The following is a 24793-nucleotide window of genomic DNA, read 5'->3' as shown; positions in this document are numbered from 1 at the left end:
ATTTGCATCCTGGGAGCTCTGAGCTGTTGCGTGGGGGCAACAGGAACCCCAAGCTTGCGATGTTTGAGCAGGAATATTGGGGGCTGAGTGAGCTGCTGCAACACTGGACGCCTCTAGACAACCTGTTAATTGAGCGTATTTATCCTGATTTGTTGCCAGGCAGATTAGACATCCGTGACGGTTTAGTGAGCATGCATCCTTCATTTGTTTGTGTGGAGTTCAGAAGATGCTGCGTCAAAGCAAGGGTGCAGAGGAGGGCGATGGTGAAGGGTCTGGAAACCAAGCCTTGTGAGGAGCGGTTGAAGGAGTTGGGGATGTTTAGCCTGGAAAAGAGGAGACAGACAGACAGGAGGATAGGACAGTTGTCCTCAAATATCTCAAGGGCTGTCACATGGAAGAGGGAGTGTGTTTGTATTCTCCTTCTCTGGAGGGTAGGATTCGAACCCATGGCTTCAAATTACCAAAAAAAAGGAGATTCCTGCTCAACATCAGGAATAACTTTCTGATCACAGGAGCTGTTCCACAGTGAAACAGACTCTCTCAGAAGGTGGTGGGCTCTCCTTTGCTGGAAGTTTTTAAACAAAGGTTGGGTGGCCACCTGTCAGGGATTCTTAAGCTGCAATTCCTGCATTACAGGGGGCTGGACTAGATGACGCCCGGGGATCCCTCACAACGCTTCAGTTCAGTGATTCGGTGACCTTTCGTCCAGGGCTTCCTTGTGCAAAATCTTCTATAAAAGATCTCAAAGTAGCTGTCTTATTACAAAAGAATTTCAGAAATAGACGGGAAAGAGAAGTTGCTGAATTGCAACTTATTACCAAACTTAAAACCATGGAGAGATCTGGTCTGAATAGAGACATTGGATTCTTATCTCATTATACATGGTCAAGCTATTTTTAGCCATCTCATCCCTTCCTTTTTCCTGCAAGACCAATTGTAGTCGTTACAGTCGTCAACAGGCTTACCCCACCTATCAACCAATCACCCATTCCCACCACCCTTCTGAGTAATACCCCCACCCCCACCCTCTCACTATATATAAGGGTCTGGTGACTTCTGTTTCAGTGTATCTGAAGAAGTGTGCATGCACACGAAAGCTCATACCAATGACAAACTTAGTTGGTCTCTAAGGTGCTACTGGAAGGAAGTTTTTTATTTTGTTTCGACTACGGCAGACCAACACGCCTACCTACCTGTAACTCTCCCTAGAGAGTTTTGCACGGTGCAGGGCAATATTTGCCACCCTAGAAGAGAGGGTGGCAAATATAGAAGAGAGGCTGGACCATAAAGAACGCTGATTGCCGAAGAATTGATGCTTTTGAATTATGGTGCTGGGGGAGACTCTTGAGAGTCCCATGGACTGCAAGAAGATCAAACCTCTCCATTCTGAAGGAAATCAGCCCTGAGTGCTCCCTGGAAGGACAGATCGTGAAACTGAGGCTCCAATACTTTGGCCACCTCATGAGAAGAGAAGAATCCTTGGAAAAGACCCTGATGTTGGGAAAGATTGAGGGCACTAGGAGAAGGGGACGACAGAGGACGAGATGGTTGGACAGTGTTCTCGAAGCTACGAACATGAGTTTGACCAAACTGCGGGAGGCAGTGGAAGACAGGAGTGTCTGGCGTGCTATGGTCCATGGGGTCACGAAGAGTCGGACACGACTAAACGACTAAACAACAACAACAAGACTACAGCACAAACCTTCGTTACGAACACAGTTAAGCTATACACATACGTAACTGGCTATAATGGAATATTCAGAAACTTATACAAAACTAGGTTCACAGATGCTTTCGTTGAGATTTCTGGGTCCCTCCCGACTGCAGTTCTATGAGCGAATCCCTTCGCCACACACTTTCCTATAATTTTCCTTGTCACAAGTTTTTTTTTCCAAGAAGCGAGTCTAGGGTGCAAGAGCTCCAGGGCTGCTTTCGTTGCTCTCCCCGGAGCTGCCAGTTTGCAATTGAATCCCCTCCGAAAGCAGCGTGGTCCAGAAAGTGTCCCTAGATTTGTCTCTGCAACCACCACCAATTCCTTTTCTCAGACAAAGTTATCCTTTTGACCTGTCTCTGGCCTTTCGGGCTGCAAAGATCGACTTCTCCTTCCCCTTGCGCCAGACTCATTTGTAACTGCTGGGGAGAGTTAAAAGGACAAAGATTGAATCTATTAACCTCTGCTTTTTCACAAAGAGCAGGCCAGCGAGTGTGGACAGCCTCCCTGACTCTTTGTGCCTCCACATTCCCCCCGCCAATGCTTTTCTTTCTTCCCTCTTCTCCCTGCTCCGAATGTCCGCCGTCTCTGCTACCTAGGGTAGCCCTCACAACAAAGGTTTCCAACAGGAATACACCGGAAGCTGCCTTAAATCAGGGCCGTTTATGATTTCTCTTATTGTTGCATTTATTTCCCATCTGTTGCTCCAAATGAGCTCAAGGAGGCTTGTGCCTGGTTCTCCCCCTTCTCATTTAATCCCAACAACAACCCTGTGAGGCAGCAACCTCTTCGCAGGGGAATCGGTCCATCCCCCTGATCATTTTCAATTGGTAGAGCACGAGACTCTTCATCTCAGGGTTGTGGGTTCGAGCCCCACATTGGGCAAAAGATTCTTACATTGCAACGGGTTGGGCTACTAGATGACCTTCATGGTGCCTTCCAACTTTACAACTCTACGAGTCTGGTTTCCCTTTCCTGAACCTTTTTAGACCAAGGCGACCAGAACTCTTCACGGTATTCCAAAAGCAGCTGCCCCCAGATTTGCTTAGCAGTGTTATGGTATCGGCAGTTTTATTTTCAACCCGTTTCCTAACGATCCTTAGCATGGGATCGGCCTTTTCTGTTCATTTCTCAATGCACCCTATTAAAAGCTGCAATGCAGCAGCTGTCGGCATCCCTGGAAGACCTTTGCTTGCACCTTCACTTAACAAGCGGCCGTTTCCAGCAAGGGGGAGAGCCCGCTGGGAAGGGCTGCTGCGAACAGAGAAGGCCAAGCCCTGCAGGTGTGGCCATGTCGGCGTGACATCATCCCACGGAGAGGCGACTGACGTCTGCGTTGTACCTGTTCCAAGACAAACATAGATACCCCCCCCCCAAGGATCTGGAGCCTGACCTGAAAGCAGCCCCCTCACTTTGCCAAGGCACGATGTGTGCTTTCAACCGAAGTTTGGTGACAGTGGGTAATGCAGCGTTGCACAAGCGTAAGGCCAAGTCTTTGCATGCACCAGATAAGAATGCAGGAAGAGGCCTGCTGGATCAGGCTAGAGGGGCTCCATCTTTTCCAGCATCTTGTTCTTGCAGGGGCTAACCAGGCGATCCAAGCACAAGAGCAAGGGCAGGCAAACTAAGGCCCGGGGGCCGGATCCGGCCCAATCGCCTTCTCAATCCGGCCCACGGACGGTCCGGGAATCAGCGTGTTTTTACATGAGTAGTGCTTTTATTTAAAATGCATCTCAGAGTTATTTGCGGGGAATAGGAATTCGTTCATTCCCCCCCCCAAAAAAAAATATAGTCCGGCCCCCCGCAAGGTCTGAGGGACAGTGGACCGGCCCCCTGCTGAAAAAGTTTGCTGACCCCTGCACAAGAGCAATTCTCTGCAGCCTCCAGGCAACTGGTATTCAGGCGCATCACCACCTCAACTGTGGAGCCTGATTCTCCTCCCTGCAATTGTCTAAGCCTCTTTCAAAGCCATCCAAGTTGGAGCCCATCTCTGCCTCCTGCAGGAGGGAGTTCCGCAGTTCAGCCCTGCGTTGCGTGAAGGAGTTCGAGGCACAGGCTTCCCCTGTTGCAGGTTGGTTCCGGCTCAACCCACGCCGCCCGTTCGGCCACCAACACAGCCTCTGGACTTGTCAAAAACCATCCCCATCGACCTCTGAGGAGGCAGTAACAGCTCCTCCTTCAACGCCTTTGCTTGCGTAATGCCTGCCTGTGCCTTTGGCTCCTGCATTGCCCCAATCTGAGCATCAAAGGTTTGAGCAGGGACCACGCCCTGAGTTCGAGTTCGCCATCGAGCAGGCGCTGGGAGCTTCGCCCTCAGGTGCCAGTCTGCCACCGAACCCACCGAGGGCAGCGTCGAACAAGATGTTGGGCCAGATCGCAAGGCTTGATCGATTGCTTGTTGGGAATCCCGGTCGTTTTGGGTGTTTAGATGCGCACCGCCGGTGGTCCCTGTTTTTGCATGCCAGCAGCGCCCTTCTCGGGTGGGTGGGGGGCTCTCGCCTTCCCCCCCTTTCCCCCCCACCCCTGGTTGGTGGCATGTGCCGGCCTCTGGGAGCCACGTCCTTCGCAGATCTCATCTCGAATCTGATCACGCCTCCAGCCGCGGTTGTTTTAATTAAACTCCGAGGAATTCTGCACAATGTGCCACAAGATTAACATTTTTGTTTAATTAGAAACACTCCGTAATAATAGTTGTCGCAAGCACCCTCCCTTCCCCGCCCCAATCTCCCCGCTCATATAATATCCACCCACCCTCCTCCTGCCTGTCAAGAGGGGCTGATCTATCTCTTGGCAGATTAATTAGTTTGTGAAATTAACGAGCTTTGGGAAGGGGCGGCATCTGAGCGGAGGAGCTGGAAGCTTCAGAGCATGATGTCACATCCAGCCAATCAGGTGGGAGACGTTCCCAGCTCCACATGGAATGATGCAAGCAAACAAATGAATGCACAGAAAATTCTGAATGGTGTGGAGCAGGGGTAGGCAAACTAAGGCCCGGGGGCTGGATCCGGCCCAATCGCCTTCTAAATCCGGCCCACGGACGGTCCGAGAACCAGCATGTTTTTACATGAGTAGAATGTGTGCTTTTATTTAAAATGCATCTCTGGGTTATTTGTGGGGCATAGGAATTCGTTCTCCCCCCCCCAAAAAAAATATAGTCTGCCCCCCCCCCACAAGGTCTGAGGGAGAGTGGACCACCCCCCTGCTGCAAAAGTTTGCTGGCCCCTGTGTGGAGAGAGGCAGCCTTTCTCTCCCTCCTTCCCTCCTTCCCTTCCTCCCTTCCCCCTCTCATATATCATGCTAAAACCTTATCTGTCTATTCTGAACTCCAACCCCTGGCCCAGATCAAGACCTTCAGGGGCCCGAAGCACTGGAAATATTACAGCGCCCACCTCCGTAGGCAACCAAGTACAAATCAAAACGAATCCACTGTGAAGACTATATCTGTAATAATTAATATTTATCAAATAGATTGATAGAATAATAAAGCATAGATTTGCTGCAACACACGGCAGGATAAAACGTCCTTGCATTATTTTTGTTTGCGTTAGTTGAAAGTGTCCCTCCGCCGTCCAGTTTATGTGGGGGACAAGTGATAAAAACAGAAGAGAAAAAATGGGGGAAGAGTGTGGAGTGCAAAGAAGCCTAAGTTCTGATTTTTCCCCCATGATGGCTCCTAGGTTTTGGGGTTTTTTTTAAACTATCAAATGTCCAAATTCCTAAAAAATAATAATATATGTGTATGTATGCTCCCCTGCTTTGCTAGTACCCTAAGCACATGTGCAGTCTGCTTTGTGAGTCTGCCTGTTGTTGTTGTTGACGACGTTGCAAACCCGGAAGTGACTGTCTGGTTTGCAAACGATTTTTGGAAGCCAAACGTCCAATGGGGCTTCCATGACTTCTGATTGGCTGCAGAAGTTTCCTGCAGCCAATCAGAAGCTGTGCTTTGGTTTTTGAACGTTTTTGAACTCTAACGGACTGCCAGAACGGATTCCGTTTGACTTCCAAGCTACGACTGTATTGGTCTATGGACCATCTAATTCAATGCACCCTTATGTGGCACTTAACCTTGTGATCCGGAAGTTGCAGTTAGTGCAGAATGCTGCGGCGCAATTGCTGCCAGGAGTGAGGCCTTTGCCTGCGCATGGCGCCTGGGCTCGGCACCGGTTGCCGATTTGCTGCTGGACCAAGCCCTTAACAACTCAGGACTAGTTTATCCACGAGATCACACTGTATATGCCCATTGCCTGCCACCAACATTGCGTGTTCGGTGTGCTCCAGAAGCCTGAGATTACATTGTGCAAAGGAACAAGTTGTGGCTAATGGTCTGAGGCAGAGGTGGTGATGCAGGGAATGGAGAAAGCGAGCAGGGCAAAGTGTTTCTCCCTCTCTCCTAACACAAGGACTCGTGGGCATCCAACTAAGCTGAGGAGAGGCAAAGAAAAGGGGGGGGGAGTACAGTGGTACCTCAGTTTAAGTACACAGTTGGTTCCGGAAGTCTGTACCTGTACTTAACCTGAAGCGAACTTTCCCATTGAAAGTAATGGAAAGTGGATTAATCCGTTCCAGACGGGTCCGCGGAGTACTTAAACTGAAAGTACTCAAACTGAAGCGTTCTTAAACCGAGGTATGACTGTACTTCTTCACTATAGAGTACAGTTAAGCTGTGGAACTCCCTTCCACAGGAGGCAGTGATGGGCACAACTTGGGGTGCTTTAAAAGAGGGTGGCTCCTAGCTTCAATGCTCTGCCTCCACTGTCGGAGGCAGTAGGCTTGTGAATACTGCAAGGCGAAGGGTGCTGCAGTTGTGGACTTCCCATCGGGGCGTCTGGTTGGCCACTGTGAGAACAGGATGCTGGACTAGATGAGCCTGATCCAGCTGCTAATGTTCTTATAAGAAAGCATTTCCTACCGGGGTGCATGGGAGTCGCAATTTCCCATGCTTCCCCGAGTCGCAATTTCCCATGCCTCCCGAGTCGCAATTTCCCATGCTTCCCTGAGTCGCAATTTCCCATGCCCCCCGACTCGCAATTTCCCATGCCTCCCTAGAGCCCTTCGCAGAGAATGCCGCCTCCTGACGCCTCGGCAGAGTCTAACCCTTTTCTCTCTCTTGCCTGTGTCGTTTCAAACAGAGGACCAGCTGCCTTCCGGCTTCCCCATCATCGACATGGGACCCCAGCTGAAAGTGGTGGAGCGCACAAGAACCGCCACCATGCTCTGCGCAGCCAGTGGCAACCCAGATCCAGAGATCACGTGGTTCAAAGACTTTTTGCCCGTTGACCCCAGCGCCAGCAACGGAAGGATAAAGCAGCTGAGATCAGGTGAGGTGAACTGGTTGGCTTGGTGGGGCAGGTAACGCTTCGGTGAAGACCCTGCTCAGAGGTTCACGGTGTGCGTTGTCTGCACGGTAAACCACTCTCTGTGCCCGAGAGTCCTCTTTGGAACCCCGAGCTCCCTCTGGCAAAGGATTGGGCGATCACAAGGTCTTATATTTATTTATTGATTGATTGATTGCGTTCATATATTCTCCAGAGAGCTCAATCTTCATCCAATCCCCACATCAACCCTGTGGAGTAGGTCAGCGACCCCCAAGGACACCCAGGGAGCTTCATGGCGTGGTGGGGATTTGAACCCTGGGTCTGGCATTCTAACCACTATGCTAGCACTGCCTCTTTCAGGAGGCTGTACATTAAGCGTGCAAGTATCTGGAAAAAGTTAACTTTACGCAGCTGGGCACACCTGCAGTTTTGCCAGAACTCGGCTGCATTTAAACGGCCTTTGCCAGGGTTAAGTGTTACAAACCCGCTTGTGTGAATGTTTGTGGCAGTTTGGAAGCTAGGGTGGCAGCTGGTGCAATGTTTTGAAGGACGTCGTGGGCCCCAGGTAGAGACCCGGGCTTTGTGACTGGAGTAACGGATGTAGAAACGACCACATGAAATTCTGAGTCATTTGTTGGGTATTCTCCATCCTCTCATTTTTCAGGACTGCTTGCCTTCTATCTCTTAAGTGCTATACCAAGGGACGGACGAATCTCTATCGATTTCCCTTTCTTATATCTCCAGCCTTAAATTCAGTTATCCACACTGATTTTCTCATTCATTTATTTATCACATTTATAGATACCGCCTTCCCCCCCCCCCAAAGAGCTCAAGGGGGTGCAAAAGGTTCTCCTCCAACCCCAAGTCGCCCTCACAACAACCCTGTGAGGTAGGTTAGGCTGAGAGGTGGTGACTGGTGCAAGGTCACACGCAAAGAGCTTCATGGCCGACTGAGGATTCGAACCCAGGTTCTCCCGGGTCCTGGTCCAACCCTCTAACCAATACACTTAAGCAGCACACCACATTACACAGCACACAGCGTGTGCTGCCCGAGCAGATCTAAGAATGGTAGAGTTGGAAGGGGGACCCCCAAAGGACATCTAGTTCAACCCCTCCAGGTGCAGGAATACTGCAGGTGAGACCCCTGCTTCCACCTGTCTGTTTACCTGCCCTTCAGTTAATTTTGAGCTGTGGTTTTGTGTCTCGTGATGTGCTTCCATGTGCTTTGCGTTCCGAGTTGTTTCCTCGATGTTCGTTGTGTTCCCTCCCCTGGTTGTGTGTTGTGTACCTGCGTTTGTGTGTGTATAGCTTTGGGGTGTTGACCGCTCTTAGTTCCGGCACAGAGACCTCCTTATTTTCCCTTTGTACGGCTAAAGAAAGCCACGCTTTGCAGAGGTGGGATGGCTATCTCTGATGGATGCTTTCGTTGAGATTCCTGCATTGCAGGAGGTTGGACGAGATGACGCTTGGGGTCCCTTCCAACTCTACAATTCTATGATTCTGCACTGTTTTGTTTCCCAGTTGAAATGTCCAAACACGAGTCCTCTGCTTGCAAAAAGAAATCCTGAACAGGGAGCCAGCAGAGGTAAACCCCATACATTTAAAGCACTTAGCTTCCCCCCTAAAATCCTGAGAACTGTAGTTTAGCCCCTCAGAAAGTTAAATATAATAATAATAACTAATTATTATTATTATTTATTTATTTATTTGTACCCCGCCCATCTGGCTGAGTCTCCCCAGCCACTCTGGGCGGCTTCCAATCGAATATTACAACAATGCAGCATTAAATATTAAAAACTTCCCTAAAGAGGGCTGCCTTCAGATGTCTTTTAAAAATAGGATAGCTGCTGGGAGCCAATGTTCTCTGTACCCTTAACAAACTGCATTCTGGATTAGTTGTAGTTTCCAAGTCACCTTCAAAGGTAGCCCCATGTAGAGCGCAATTGCAGTACAGTCCAAGCGGGAGACAGGAGTGTGGCCCTTGGTTTGGAAAAGTCCACCCCCCCTCCAGTTCTTTAGAATTATACACTGATTAGATTCTCATTTCAGAGGTACCGTATTGGCCCAAATATAAGCTGCACCTGAATATAAGCCACACCTTTAAAATTTGACGGCTTGGGAGCTGCGGACGGGAGCTGTTGCCCTGCGCTCCCGATGGCCCTTGTGGTCAGCTGTTTCAGCAGCGATATTTTAAGGTCGCGAATATAAGCTGCACTTTAACTTTTCACGGTCGGAATTTGGGGGAGGCTTATATTCAGGCCAGTACGGTATATACCGCTATTGGTTTGCAGCAATAGTAGCTTGAAGGCATACAAGAAAAAGCATATACAAAGTTAAAATCAGAAATCAGCTAGCCGCTGTGGAAAGACACGTTCTCAATTCCCTGCGTAAGCCCGACAGAATCGAAGTGTTTGGCGCAGGCTGCCTGCTGGCTTTCCAGTGGCAGGCAGTTCCACAAGACTGTACCGATGGCAATAAAGTTTCTTGTTGCTGTCAGAGGAGCCTCGCCAAATGAGGGGAATGTCCGGTGATGCTGCTGCAGGTGATCTTGCCGCAAGGGCTCAGGCGGTCCCTGAGTTACCCTGAACCCAGGTGGATTAGGGCTTCACAGACTCGTAGCATTATAGAGTTGTTGGAAGGGACCCCCCAGGGGCCATCGAGTCCAACCCCCTGCAATGCAGGAACCACAGCTAGATCGGCACGAAGGCTTCAAACCCGGCTTTCGTCTCGCAGCGGCAACGGGAACGTTTGGGATTGGAGGGGGAAAACCTGTGCACCTCTCTCAAGGTGCGTTTAAAAGCTCGTTTCTGCAGGACAGCAGACCCCCGTGCGGTGAGCCACGGTTAGCGGCACCTGGCGAACAAACAGCCCTTCTGAAAACCAGCCTGCCAGGCGGCCCGCCACCCCCTCCCGTCGGAAACGCTGGCTGCGTTGAAATTTCTGGAAGCCTGACAATCGCCTAATTTGTCCTCTCCCTTTTTGCTTTCCTTTCTGGCATGAGTTAGCCGTCTTGCTTAATGGGTGGCCGGAGTTGATTCATTCCTTCGTTGCCTCCCACTCCGCTCCTCTCTCTCTCTCTTTCTCTCTCCTTCCCACCCCTGCCCCCGAACCACTGCATTTTGCATTCTGGCAGGTCCAAGGTTTCATTAAAACGAGTGCTTTGTGCAAAAAGTGCTTTGAAACGCTGCCAGTCCCTGCACAAGCATTAACGTCCGTTTTGAGGAATGCCGTTTTAATAAAGAACGTCAGGAGAACCCTGGATCTGGATCAGACCAAAGCGGGTGTGTGCATGTGTGTGTGTGTGCGTGAGAGGGGCGCCTAGCCCCCAGCATCCTGTTCTCGCAGAGGCCAAACAGATTCCCCAAACAAGAAAACTCCTAAGCAGGACACTCCATTTGTGAGTCCCAGAAACTGATGCGCAGAAGCACTTACTGTCTCTGATCCTGGAGGGAAATCCTATCCTATAATTTCTGGTGGTCACGGATTCTTTTACCTCCTTCCATGAATTTGTCCGATCCTAATCTGAATTGGTTAGGACGCAGGTGGCGCTGTAGGTTAAACCACAGAGCCTAGAGCTTGCCGATCAGAAGGTCGGCGGTTCGAATCCCTGCGACGGGGTGAGCTCCCGTTACTCGGTCCCAGCTCCTGCTCACCTAGCAGTTCAAAAGCACATCAAAGTGCAAGTAGATAAATAGGGACCACTCCGGCGGGAAGGTAAACGGTGTTTCCGTGCGCTGCTCTGGTTCGCCCGAAGCGGCTTTGTCATGCTGGCCACATGACCCAGAAACTGTACGCCAGGTCCCTCGGCCAATAATGCGAGATGAGCGCCGCAACCCCAGAGTCGGTCACGACTGGACCTAATGGTCAGGGGTCCCTTTACCTTTACCTAATCTGAATTGGTAGCCACCATAGAGTTGTAGAGATGGAAGGGGCCCCCAGAGTCATCTAGTCCAACCCCCTGCTGTGCAGGAATCTCCCCCCCCCCAAACGTGGGGCTTGAAACCCACAACCCTGCGATTAAGAGTCTTCACCTCGGTCCACCCCACCCCAATATTTCTGGTGGTGTCAATGCGAGTAAACTCTACCATTTTAAAAAAAAACACAGGGAGGGTCATAGCTTGGGAGTGCAACCAGGGCCATTGTGCAACAGCACCTTTTCTCCCCTCCAGCAGCTGGCATTCAGATGCATCACTGCCTCCGAGTGCGGAGGCAAGAGCATAGCCATTGTGGCTAGCAGCCCCCCCCCCCGATACCCCCTCCTGCAATGGTGTGTGGAGCTAGAGTCAAAAGGGGGCTGAGTCAAAATAATACCTTCCCCTCTGCCACCTCGATGCCTTGCCCTCTTGCTTGCCTGGAAGCAGAACAGAGATGCAAGTGGAAAGGAAAGAACTCCGCCCACTTTTCTATCTGGCTCCACCCACCCACACCATGTGGGAGGGGCCTCCCATTGAATGTGGCCCCTGGGATGAAAAGTCCCGTCTGTCCCCCCAGCTCTGTGCCTGGTTTTCATCCTTTGGGCGCTGACACGAGACAGGGCTGTTTTGATTCACAGAGGTGGGATAAATTGAAAGGGGGGTTATTTTGATTCCCCCCCCCATTTGTTTCAGCCCTTTCTGCGCAGCTCATTCACAGCTCATTCACGGGGGAGACTGGAAAGGAGCCAAAAACTAGGCTTGCCACATCAGGAGCATCCCAGCCGCTGGGATTTCAAGGGCTCAAACCTGAGACCCCGGGGGGGCAAGCGCCAGCATTCCTCAATCAAGAGATTTCAAGAGGGCAGTCAGGATTTTAAGAGATTTCCCTCCCTGAATGTTGTCTGCCTCCCCGGAAAAAAAAGAGAGAAACCCTGCTGGAAGATAAAAGCAAGTCTTCAATAAATGCTGAAAGTTCAATAAGGAAGGGGCTGTTGGATCTGAGCCGTGGGGGAGTACAAAAGGGGACACCCCCACAGTGATCCAACAGGGATGTTGTCAGAAGCCAGAGTCAAGCATAGATCAGCAATAAAATACCCGGTGTCAGTGAAGCTAACTATTCAAAGAAACCAAAGCAGCGCAGGCCTAGTGGTCACAGCAACTCTGTGAGGGGTTAGGCGGTCTGTGATGGATGCTGGTGGGCCTCACGACTCTGCCAGCTAAGCCCACCAGGACCCCCCCCCCAAATGTCTTTTGCCCCTTGAACTTGAGAAAGCTTTGGTGGGAGTTTTCTCAAAACGGAGGAAAGACGCCAGACTTAATTTTGACAGGTTCCCCTCAAAGGGTCCTGGGAAGGTCGGTTTTTGTGTATGTGTTTGTTGCGGCGCTGCAGAGATGACTATTTGCGCTTCGGGGAGGGGGAGGGGGGTGCTCTGTGGTGTTTGCCGGTTGCAAGCCTCGAAGCTTGTGCTCGCCACAGGCGACTTGAGAGGAAGAGCAGAAGACCTCGGCGCAGGCTGGACGTTTGCATCACGCGAACACCAGTGGTTCCCAAAGGGGTGCCTGATAGCATGCTTGGAGGGAGAGCGGCCCTCCAACCCTCCCCAAAAATGACCAACATGGTGAGTGCTCCATGTTGCTTCTCTGTGTGAGTCCCTGGTCTGGCGCCTTTCTCTTTTGAGTATGCCGTTTCCCCAATCTATGGCTCATACAGAGACACGGTGGTGAGAGTGCAGCAGTTTCTCCCCTCCTGTAACTCTCAAAGTAAACCTTTTCAGAAGGTAAGGATGAAATGTGTCCCCAGTTTTTTGTTTGGGGAGGCGGCGGGGAACCTCAGCTGTCATGTCTGGGAATCAATGTCTAAACTTCTGTATGTGATAACCTCTGTCTTATCTATGTCCTGTCCTGTGTTGGGTTCGTTGGTTTTTGGTTTTCTTTGGAAAGATTTCTTTTAAAAGTAACTGGTTTATAACCGCACTTTTAATTTTTTTCCCCTTTTCTGTTTCCTTTTTAATTTCATTTCACTCAGACACCTTTGGTAAGTGTGCTTTCCACATAAATCAAGTCAATTCTTCATTTTCTTAAATATTAATAGTTCTTTTTTAAAAAAAATTGGCAGCCAGCCAACCCCAAACCTGTTGCCTGCCCCACCCTCCTCCCACCCTTAAAACTAATTCCTTCTTTTAACAGCTTCCCCGTACCCGGCTTGACTCGTCTACTAACGCCTTTCTTTCAGTAGGGATATTCTGCCATTTTTAACAGAACTTTTGTGACCTGGGAGGTTGTCGTAGGCACCTAAAGGCCAAAAATTACCGGCGTCTCAAATCTCACGGCTGTTTACAAGGAAAAGAAGAAAACGCAAATGCTTCCAAAATTAGGCAAATTTGGTAGTTATCAAATAAAATCGTCCTGGAATCCCCACAAACACAATATCGTGAGCTACCTTAAAACTGCATCGTCTCTCGTTTCTGGGGGTTCCCCCCTCTCCTCCCCCCCCCCCCCCCGGCCACAAACTGATTTGAGGCTTGGAGTTTCAAATTTCCTGGAAATTGCAAGGTGGTTGGGAAGGCAGGAATCCCTGAAATAAAATTAAAGTGTGTTCTGTCCAGACGAGGCAACATGAGACAGCTTCCTAATTTCTCTTTCCCCATTTGCTATGGTGGGCAGTCTAAGGCAGGAGTCAGCAAACATTTTCCGGTTCACTGTCCCTTAAATATTTTGTTTTCTTTAAGTAAGCCAGTCTGGGGGTCTTCCTTTTTGGCTGAGCAGCAGGGTGTTTAATTAGCTAGCCCATTCGCGAAGCTAAGCAGGGTCCGCTATGGTTTCAAATAAACAAACTAAATAACCAGTTGTATTCCAGCCTGCCACTTTTGCTTATTAATGGATGGACTAAAGGAATAGCCCCCTCCCATCCCCGCCATAGAGTCCAGTGTGACTGCTGATCCCTGTTGATTGCAGGGGGGCAGGGGTTGGACTGGATGACCCTTGGGGTCCCATCCAACTGTACAGCTCTTTGATTCTACGATTGCTGTATAACTGGCTTAGCCTTAAGAGTAAAACAAGCTCCTTCCTTGCTTGCTTTTCTGCTTCAGGAGCTCTTGGCCCTGTCTCGATTCACAAAGTGTCCCTTTAAATTGTTGTTGTTTAGTCGTTTAGTCGTGTCCGACTCTTCGTGACCCCATGGACCATAGCACGCCAGGCACTCCTGTTTTCCACTGCCTCCCACAGTTTGGTCAGACTCATGTTCGTAGCTTTGAGAACACTGTCCAACCATCTCGTCCTCTGCCGTCCCCTTCTCCTAGTGCCCTCAATCTTTCCCAACATCAGGGTCTTCTCCAGGGGGAGTCTTCTCTTCTCATGAGGTGGCCAAAGTATTGGAGCCTCAGCTTCACGATCTGTCCTTCCAGTGAGCATTCAGGGCTGATTTCCTTCAGAATGGAGAGGTTTGGTCTTCTTGCAGTCCATGGGACTCTCAATATTAAATGATGGACCTTATTTACTTGTCAGATGCCGCCACTGCCCACCCACCAAATAAAAATCTCTGGTCTACTGCCCCAGAAGCAAAGTTCAGGGCAATTGCCACAATACACAAATTTGGAAAGTATTGGAGGGTTGTCAAAATCAATTTATTCCTGCCCTGGAGGGGGTCGGACTTCCAACTCTACAACTGTCTCCTTCCCCACCTTGCAAATACTCTCCAGCTTCTTAGATGTGAAACTCCTACAGGTTTTGTAAAAAATAAAAATCTGCCAACTGTGCCCTGTCGTCCTGGTTTATTCCCCCCCCCCATTTTCCTTCTGCCCCCACCCCCAGTAGTTTAAATAACTTTTCATGAGCCAACCTGGGCATGCCCATTAGAACTTCCAGCTGGCATTACTGCAATTCAGGGCTAGCGTGTGGCAACTACTGCCTGATGCAACGGACGAGATCCCTGTCTCTCGTTCCTTGTGCAGCACCGCGTACAAACCCCTGAGGTGGAAGTACGCGAGTTTAAGGGGCGCAAGGCAGGCTTCTGTGGCACACAGAGCTCTTCCCTCCAGAGAAGAGGGCGGCCAGGAGGAACAGCCACTGCTGGTGGCAGGCAGCATCTGATGCCTAAAGATGGCTGGGTCATTTCCCCTAATGTTAGGGCTGGCCTTACCGTAATGGAGTATTAAGGGGAAATTTGCCTAATGGGAGGGCTGGCTTTACTGGAATGAAATCTCGAGGGGGAGAAAGGTTTTTCTTGACATTTTTTTAAAAAGTGTTCATCAATGTTACACAGGGGTCAGCAACCTTTTTCAGACGTGGGCTCTGTCCCTCAGACCTTGTGGGGGGTGGACTATATTTTTTTTTTGGGGGGGGGGATAAATGAACGAATTCCTATGCCCCACAAATAACCCAGAGATGCATTTTAAATAAAAAGCACACATTCTGCTCATGTAAAAACACCAGACAGGCCCCACAAATAACCCAGAGATGCATCTAAATATATAGAAATGTTCACGATGCGTGTGCAGGGGCCAATGTATGGAGATACAGGGGGGAGGGGACAACAGAGGGCTCAGACCAAAGTAAATACAGTGGGGCCTCACTAGATGAATTTAATTCGTTCCACGGATCAATTCGTGTAACGAAAAATTCATCTAGCGAATCCCATAGGAATGCATTGGGAAAAATTGTGGGGTTTTTTTGCCCATAGGAACGCATTAATTGGATTTCAATGCATTCCTATGGGAAACCGCGATTCACTAGACGAATTTTTTGTAAACCGAATTCGTCTAGCGAGGCAATCTCTGTTCAAAAAATCTCTTCGTTAAGCGAAAAATTTGTCTTACAGGGCATTCGTCTAGCGAGGCACCACTGTACTGGGAAATGGAACCCAGAAACTGACAGTTCCTTCTCCAAGGGTGGGGGCCAATGTATGAAGATACCGGGGGTAGGGGCCAACACTCCCCAGGGACAACAGAGGGCTCAGACAAAAGTGCATGCTGGGAAATAGAACCCAGAACCTAACACTTCTTTCTCCAAGGGTGGGGGCCAAGGTATGGAGATACATGGGGGAGGGGCCCCAGGGACAACAGAAGGCTCAGACGAAAGTGCATGCTGGGAAATAGAACCTAGAAGCTGACAGTTCCTTTTCAAAGGGTGGGGGCCAAGGTATGGAGATGCAGGGGGGAGGGGCCAACACTCCCCAGGGGCAACAGAGGGAAGGGTATCCTACCGAAACACAGGGATGAGCCGGGGAGGAGGGAGGAGGGGCAGGATACGTCATGAATCAGGACAGGGTGGGGTGGGGGAATCACAGGAAAGAACCACAGCAATGCGTGGCCGGGTCAGCTAGTTTTAAATAAAAGGGCACATTCTACTCAGGTAAAAACACGCTGATTCCCGGACCGTCTGCGGGCCGGATTTAGAAGGCAATTAGGCCAGATCCTGCCCCCGGGCCTTAGTTTGTCTACCCATGGCGTTTCATGTAAAATTTCACCAGGAGCAGCAAAACTGGGATCAAATCCCATTCACGGGCAAATAGGATGCAGGTATAGACCCCAGTTTTCTGACCTGAAGGCAGGGCAAGGGGGTGCCAACCTGAATATTCACAAAGATTATCAACACAGGCCGTCACCGGGGTTGCACTGATTTGCAGCTGTGATGGCCATGCCAGTTGGACACCGCCATCTTGGGACTGGGGACCCCTCTTTCCTCTCCCCCCAGACCCACATTTGATGTTCGCCTCCCACCCTGAATGCCCTCGTAGGCTCCAGATAATTTGTTCCTGTTGGAAATAATTGTCGAGGGGTGGCACACCAGTGATGCAGCAAAGATTCCTTTCAAGTGAGTCAGACCCCTATAGACGAACACCGCCCCCCCTTTCTCCCCACTGGTCCTTTCCCCGCATTGTTCCAGATTGATGTCACAGATGGCAGATTTTTGTACAGTATGTGTTTCGTTTCCAGGCCTGATTTTCTGAGACGGAAAGATGAGTTCAAGGCTGTTCTATTTCCACTGAATAAATCCACAACCCTCTGCTAATTTTTCCCTCTTCTCTCCCTCGCTTTCTCTCTCTCTCTCGCTGCCTTTTTAAAAACCACCCAGCTGCTCCTCGGCAGAGACTTGCCCAAATTAACGCTCCCTTTATTCCCCCCTCCCTTTCCTTACTCCTTTTCTTTCCTTTCCAAACTGTGTCCTCCAGCGAGCATTCCTTGCTTCGATTAACATTAACTAGCTAGTAACCTTAACTAGATGCTAACTAACGCCTTTCTGTAGATTCCCGTTTTTTGTAACCTGTTCTCCAGCCAAGAGCTGACTCTCTCTAACTAGAACCTTAACCAGCTTTAACCAAATAACATTTTGCCCTCTTCCCCACCCAGCTGACACTAACTAATCATAATAACTAGGTGGTTTATTTTACCCCTATCCTGAAAACAGGGCACACGCATCTGGGAAGTTTGTGGGGGGGGGGAGAGTATTAGAGACATTTAAACTTTTAAAATATAAAAGCTGGTTATTTCGGGGTGGACATTGCTGCAGACATTGATGATGTTTAGCAAGACCGGGGAATGCTAATATTTGGAGATAATGCAAAGGAGGAGATGGGGGAGTTTTTTGGACTTGAAAGAACGGGCCGTGCTTTGCAAAACCTGCTTTGTTTTCAGGATCGGAGTAAAACCCTAGAGATCTTCTTACGATAATACATTTCTTAACTGAGATGTGCAGCAAACTCTTGGAAAGCCAGTGGGGGGCGGGGAGGGGGGGAAGGATCCTGCAATTTTATGAGGAAGGCGACTTCCGGCCTTTTGGACCCAAACCTTGAGGAGAACGCTGAAATGGCTGTCCATTTCAACCCATCCTTGGAGGGGATAATAGTGCCTCTGAGCATGTGGAGAGTGGCTCACCTTGTTGTCCCATGGTTCGTGGGAAGCTGCCTCTTTCCAAGTCAGTCTACTTACCCACCCAGGCCATTGTTCTCTGCTCTGACGGGCAGCAGCTCCCAGTTTGGCGCAGCAAAGGGTTCTCCTTTTAAGCAGAGATTAGACCTGGGGCATTCTGCAGGCAAAGCAGGTGACGAAAAGTTGCCAGTTTATAACATCACCCAGAACTGTCTGCTCTGATTGGCAGAGGCCTTTCCTATTTAACTGCTTCCTGATCCGTAGTTGTTGACCAGTGAGATAACTGGTATTGAACCTGGGACCTTCTGCCTGCCAAGCAGCTGCACTAGACCATCAGGCGTTGGCTCCTCCCCATTGATGCTTCCCTGGGCGGCCAATGACGCCCGCAGCTGCTTAGCAAGCCTTCCTGATTGGCCGAAGTGAACATGAATCACCCATTCAGTCTTCTAAGTACTTCCACATTTCCCAGCCCGCTCAAAATAGAACAGCGTTAGAGATTCTCCAACCAGATGCAAGCCTTCCTTCTCCTCAGGGTCCTTTCTCCCACTGGCACGTCCAGGGAAACAAAAACAAAAAACAAAAACTCCCACTATTTTCCTCCCCGCTCGTTTTCACTTCTGTTTTGTTTTTCTTTTTCTTTTGTTTTTCCTTGCAGAAGGTACTCCGATCCGAGGTAAGAAAACACACCCTGCGCAAACGCACACAAAAACATTTGCCCCACACGGCGCTCACTTTACCTGCTAGCCTATTTGCCACTTCAACCTCTTGATTATAACCAGTTCTTGTTTCGTGTTAGTTGTGTGATTTTTGATTTTTTTTATTAAAAAAAATTAATAATAATCTTGGAGGTTTGTCAACCTTTCACTGTTGTGGGTATTTATTTCCTGTCCTGCCTCTTGTCCTGTCTTCTGTGACTCCCCGCCACCCCACCCCCCCTATTTATTTATTTATTTGCTCCCTTCAATTCTGCATTTATTTTCAATGCGTGTATAATTCTCTTTCTTCCTTGGCTGGCTGGATGGAACCGGCCGCTGTGTCTGTCGGGGGCCAAGGGAGGAAGACTTCCCAAGGTCCTCTGGGGCCAGGGGAGGAAGACTTCCCAAGCTCCCTGCCACACTTGCAATTCATGATGTGGGCTCAAAACATGACACCGAGAAGCACCGAAGGTCTAATTCTGGCTTCCCTTGTGTTGGTGGTTACTATTACTATGATAAAATGACTCCTATTATTAAATCATTTCTCCTTCACAGTCCACAAAAGTGGTAAGATTTAATCCGAACCCGAAACTGTTGTCCGGAACACGTGAATTGGGAAATTTAATGCAATTGTATTTGTATTTTCTGGTTAAAAAAATGGGGGGGTGGGGGTGGGAGAGGAAAATGTATCTTAATGTCTTAAGAGGAGCTCTGTTGGATCAGACCAAGGATAATAATTTTTTTCTCATGATGCCTCTGGGAAGCCTACAATGTTCCTCTCCCACCATTGGTGGGAGGCGTCAACAGGTATACTGCCTCTGAACATGGAGGGTCTGTTTCACCGTTGATAGACTTATCCTTTTGTGGGGTCTTGGACAGAGGTCTGTAAAGCTAGGGAACAGGGTGGAGAATACAGACAAAGAGGATGTTTATCCTCCTCCTCCTCCTCTCCAGGACCAGTTCCAGTTTTTGGGGGAGCCTTGGCACAGTGGCTTCCCCCAACCAGGGTGGCCGACAACATCTGGTTTCTCTGCAGCCTCTGCTGATTTTGTGGTGAAGTTAGAGGGTTAGCCTGAGCTGAGAGAGCGCATTATAAGCCTTTGAAGCTGCGTGACACCTATTAGTCTGCTGGCTCACATTTTTCTAGATGGAGAGCTCAGTTTATGCAAATTCCTGCATCAGGCTGCAGTCTGGCATGCACAGAGCACTAAGCCAGAGTTAGCACTGTGTGCACGACTGTCTGGTTTGCATACTCCTCAACCCCCATCTCTTTCCCGGAGGAGATTGGAAACATCTGTTTCCAGTTTGAACTAACTGCACAGTTAGTTGGCAAGGTGTCTGAGCCGGGGCAGAGTGTGGCAAGTGTTCATTTTAACTATGGTTTGTTGAAACAAATCAACTTCAGAGACTGGTTGATGTCTCTGGCTTGCCCAGATAAACCATGGTTGCTGCTAAACTAGCCACATTTCCCAGGCCTGACCTTTGGAAAACAGAAACCATGGTTAACACTAACCACTGTTCCCAGGCCCAAACTATGGAACACATAAACCATGGTTAACACTAACCACAATTTCCAGGTCTGGTGTTCAGAGGAGATAAACCATAGTTAGCATTAACAACTTTTCTCAGGTCCAACAATCAAAACATGCAGCTGCACCAGAGGAGGAGAGGGAGCTTGAGAATTGTATGCAGGCTGGGGAGAGCCGTAATGTAAGATCATAGAGATAGATAGATAGATAGATAGATAGATAGATAGATAGATAGACAGACAGACAGACAGACAGACAGACAGAAGATCTATTGATGGTGGGAGAAGAATGGATAATGTGAACCAAGCCCAAATGGCTACCCGTTACCTGTGCTATGCGAACAAGAGCATGCTGGGGTCGCAATCCTGCATGCCCTTACTAGCGAGTAAGTCCCACTGAGCCCAGCTGGTGAGTAAACCTCCTCGGGATTGCAGCAGGGTGCCGCTTTTGGGTAAGAGGAACAAGCACCGAGTGGGCGCCGGAAGCGTTGAGCTGCGACGGAGAGGGAAGCGGGGAAGAGGTTGCCCTTTCCCTCCTGGCCTGCTGGTCCTCTGAACTAACACATTTCCCGGCATCTCCTCCTTCCTCTCCCCGCTCCCGGACCCTCCTCCCATTTCCAGGTGGCCTTCAGATCGAAAGCAGCGAAGAGACTGACCAGGGGAAGTACGAGTGTGTGGCCAGCAACAGCGCCGGCGTGCGATACTCCTCACCCGCAAACCTATATGTGAGAGGTAGGGAACGCCGTGACTCGCAAGAGTGGCAAATGCCACCCTGTCCGAACTCCTTCCCCCCCCCCCAGCTTACACGTGTGCACAAAGACACGCGCACACTGTCGAAGGCTTTTTTTTTGCTGTGTTTCTCTTTTTCTCAATACCCAGAAGGTGTTTAGGGTGGGTTGAAAAGTCTGTATCGGAGACAAATGGGTGACCCAGAGCGTGGCTGGACATTGGAGAGACCCAGCTGTGTGGGAATATGCACTGGGGAGCAGGAGGAAATGTCTTATAAATGGTTCTGTACCTATGCTGCAGGGCTGGCAGGAGGCCTCTGGCTAACACCTGGCCCAGTGTCCCCGGCTTTTTCCAACCACCGCTAGGGCATGCCAAGGGGCGGTTCGAACCTGGAGCTGCCCCTGCCCCTGTAAATATCCCACACCAACCCAAGCTACATATCTGATTCCTGTGTTGCAGGGGGCTGGGATGGGTGACCCTTTGGGTCCCTTCCTACAACTCTTGTGAGTTTGCATGGACTGCGCCAGCACTTGTTTGGGGCACTTGTTGGGGGGTGCAAGTGCCCCAAACAAGGAGCTGTGACCCAGCCCTTCTTTCTAAACTCTTGTGTTTTTCTTTCTAGCCCAACTAAAATATACCTTGCTCTTTCTGTTCCCCCTGTCAAAAAAAAAGGTTTTTTTCTCCCTACCACCATTGTGGTAGCCAATACCTATGGGGTGGTACTGAGCCTCCCCGCGATTTAGACATTATTACTGGACCGATTTGCTCAGCCAAACTGGCATGGCAAACTGACAAGAAATGAGAGGCAAGTCTCCCAAGGCCATCATTTAAGACACTCACACCTTCCTGGGCCCTCCCTCTTAGGATTCTGGGAATTGTAGTCTACCCAGAAGGAGGGGGCAGGAGTGTCAAAAGTACTGGAATTCCCACAAATCCTCACCCGCCAAGATGTAAACCAGTTGTTAAAGCTGGTCCATGTTTGCGGTGTGGGTCAGCCTTTCCCTGATAATTCGGATTTGGTTCGTAATGCGGCCATCCTCCTTTTTTCCTCCCTCCCTCCCTCCCAGAGGTACATCCTTATTTATCTTTGCCAACCTGGTTCCTCTAGACCAGTGTTTCCCAACCAGTGTGCCTCCAGATGTTTTGGGACTACAACTCCCATCATTCCTGACCACTGGTGTTGCTAGCTAGGGATGATGGGAGTTGTAGTCCCAAAACATCTGGAGGCACACTGCTTGGGAAACACTGCTCTAGACTACAGTAGTCAGTAATGTCTGGAGGGTGGATGCTGTAAAGGAATGTTTTAAGGAGAGTTGTGCAGTCCCCCCACAGAATTAGGATCAAACCTTTCAAGCTGTGCCAACAACAGCAGCCCACCTTTTAAAAAAAAACAGGGAGGGGAACCCCTTTTCGTATGTGATTCCTGCTTTGCAGTTGAGGGAGAGATTGTGGGGTCCCCATCTCCCCCACGTTCTCATGAACCACCTACCAAAAGCCCAGGATCTGGCCCTGCCAGGTGCTTACGCACGGTGTTCGCACGTGCGAAGGGATGGTGAAACCCCCCAAAAGACGTGTTTCAAAGTCTACATCAGTGTCCCTTGGCTCTCAAGTTGCTGTTGTGCTACAGCACATACCAACTGCAGCCACTTGGGTCAGTGGTCAAGGATAATGGGGAATTGTGGCCCAACAGCACCTGAGGGCCGAAGGTCGCAGAGCTGTGGTCTGGGTGAGGTTCAAACGGCAACACGAATCGGGGGGTGTTGGGGTTATTGGAAAGCCCCTGCCCCAAATGGCAAGAAGTGACTTTTGAACCTGTTCACCACCATCAGTGCCTAGATTCTCACGGTCCAGCCAGGGTCTCCCAAGCCCCAGCCTTCATAGGCTCACACCGTTCAGTCAAGGCTTGACAAACGGCCAAGGGGTTCCTTTGGGGGGGGTGTTTTTGGACGCCAGGGCACACACAAAATGGGTCTCCATTGTGTCCGATCAGAACAGCACACTCGTCAACAGAAATGAGGCGGGGTGGGTCCTCTTGCAGTTTTTGTGAAGAGATAGGCTGTGCGACACTTTTTCTTCCTCTTTCCAGTCTGATTTCAAGTGCACAAAAATTAAAATGACTTTCTGTATCAATGACTTGCCATCCCTTTCAAACTATGGATGCTAGAAGCTGTGGCCTCCCTAGATGTCTCCTAGCAGTACGCCTTCTGTCATCTCTAAGCATAGGTTTCCCCAGCTTCCCACTAGATACCCAATAAGCTTCCTTGTTTTCACTACCTGGGACAATGAGGTTGTTGGCGCCTCTGCTATGGACCAGTCCATGGCTGCTGAGCTTCATGCGCCACAATAGATCGAAAGCCATACTGGCCTTTAGAAATTTTAATGTCTTAACACTGCAGTGAAGTGACCTCCTTTTCCAGTCCGCTTGGAGCCACATGCCTGATAACGCTGCTTATTTTCTGGATTTTGTGTGTGTGTTATTTTTTACACCCAAGCTAAATTTTTAAAGGAGGCTTTTTTTCCTTTGTTTGCTGCTGCTACTGTTGTTATTGTTGATGTTGTTGATGTTGTGGCCCAATGACAAAAAGTGAGAAATGGTATCCGTTGCCTCCATTGTTGATGCCTCGGCGACCAGCAACATAGAGCGTAACATCTGGTGGCTGTGCTGAAGGAAATGTTTCTCAGAGTTTCTGTGCCATGGATAAAATCTCAGGCCTCGAGGGCCGAGCTCACGTGATCCAAGACTCATGTGGGTTTGTCCCTTCCTTTGTGGGTCTTCTGTGGGGTGAGAATTTTAGCCTGCCACAGCTCAGAACTTTGGAGCTTTCTCCCCCCCAATAGTTCCTCTTTGCCCATTTGCTCAATTTGGTTGCTTAATTTTGTGTAAAAACGCTTCATTTTCCCCTACAAAGCTGGAATGGTTTGGCCCACTCAGTCACGGAAAACGTTGGAGTGATGAGCAATGGTAACCATGTCAGTCCATTTAAAAAAAAAAAAACACACAGTCCAAAACCCGATACCTTTTTGTGGGACTGGCCAAAGTGGGCCAAATTTACGAGTTGCTCTTTGTCCTGAAATCAAGACAGAGCTCTTTCTCCCCGAGACAATGAAAAATCAATGCTTTGTGTTGTTGTTGTTTGCTCAGCACTACGCAGTAGCGGCACCTGCTGGGGTGATACCAGCATTGCACAATATTACAACACCCGCCCAACATTGTCCCTCACCTCTGGTGGGGGAGGAGGGGAGAGAGGAATCCAGAGAAGAAATGATTTAAAAAATGAGCTCTTTCCAAATGCGGAATAATCACTGGATGATGCAGGTTACGCAAGCTCCCTCGGGAGCTGCTTACTGTTTTAAACCCACCTTTGGAAGGTCAAAGATATGGCGCATGTGTTTATGGAGACATCCGTTTGGGTTCAAAACGCAAGAAGCTCACCTTGGAAGTTCACCTGGACAACGGGGTGCTCTCTCTAATAACTTCTGCTTCCGTATTGCGTTTTACGATAACCCCGCAAAAGGGAGCAATGGTTTCGATTGTATGCCTGGGGGCCTTATCAGTATTAGCATTATTTTCCTTTTCTATCATTATTTCCGAAGAGCCTTGAACGTGATTGCTGGGTGTATGGTTGTTGCTTCCCTCCCCCCCCCTACCGATTTTTTCAAACTGTTTCTCCCATAATCTGCTTTTATCCCCTCCCAAAAAGGAATTTCAGGTGCATAGTTTGCACTATTTGGTGTTCCTCCCCGTTTCTGCACTTTTCCTGTCGTCGTTACTAATTTTAACAGCCGTAGGGAACTTCCGTCCACCCCCACCCCCACCCCACTTCATGTCTGAATGAGTTTGGATGGGGGAGGGGAGGAGCCTGTGTTGGAAGGGGCGGGGCTTTTAAGGCATGTCTTAATGGGTGCTGGGAAATGGGTTTGGCAGCCTTATGGTAAGTCAGAAGTATGGGAAACAGCATCCTTTAAAAAGAAAAAGAAAAAGAGCCCCCAAATGTTCCAAGGGACAGGGTCGAATTGTGAACCGTCGTTCTCTTA

The 24793-nt window shown here is 49.5% G+C and overlaps 1 protein-coding gene across 4 annotated transcripts in view; it reads left to right on the top strand.

The window, feature by feature from the left end:
- Positions 1 to 24793, top strand: part of PTPRS (protein tyrosine phosphatase receptor type S) — a 225725-nt gene that overhangs the window by 87696 nt on the left and 113236 nt on the right. For all 4 annotated transcript variants that reach the window (XM_035118880.2, XM_060275383.1, XM_060275384.1 and 1 more), the window contains exons 5-6: positions 6841 to 7029; positions 20651 to 20761. In XM_035118880.2, the coding sequence (XP_034974771.2) occupies positions 6841 to 7029; positions 20651 to 20761 (300 nt within the window). The remainder of the gene's footprint in view (positions 1 to 6840; positions 7030 to 20650; positions 20762 to 24793) is intronic.

This window comes from Zootoca vivipara, chromosome 6, assembly GCF_963506605.1.
Source record: "Zootoca vivipara chromosome 6, rZooViv1.1, whole genome shotgun sequence".
Classification (NCBI taxonomy): domain Eukaryota; kingdom Metazoa; phylum Chordata; class Lepidosauria; order Squamata; family Lacertidae; genus Zootoca; species Zootoca vivipara.
This window is presented reverse-complemented; position numbering and strand designations above follow the sequence as displayed.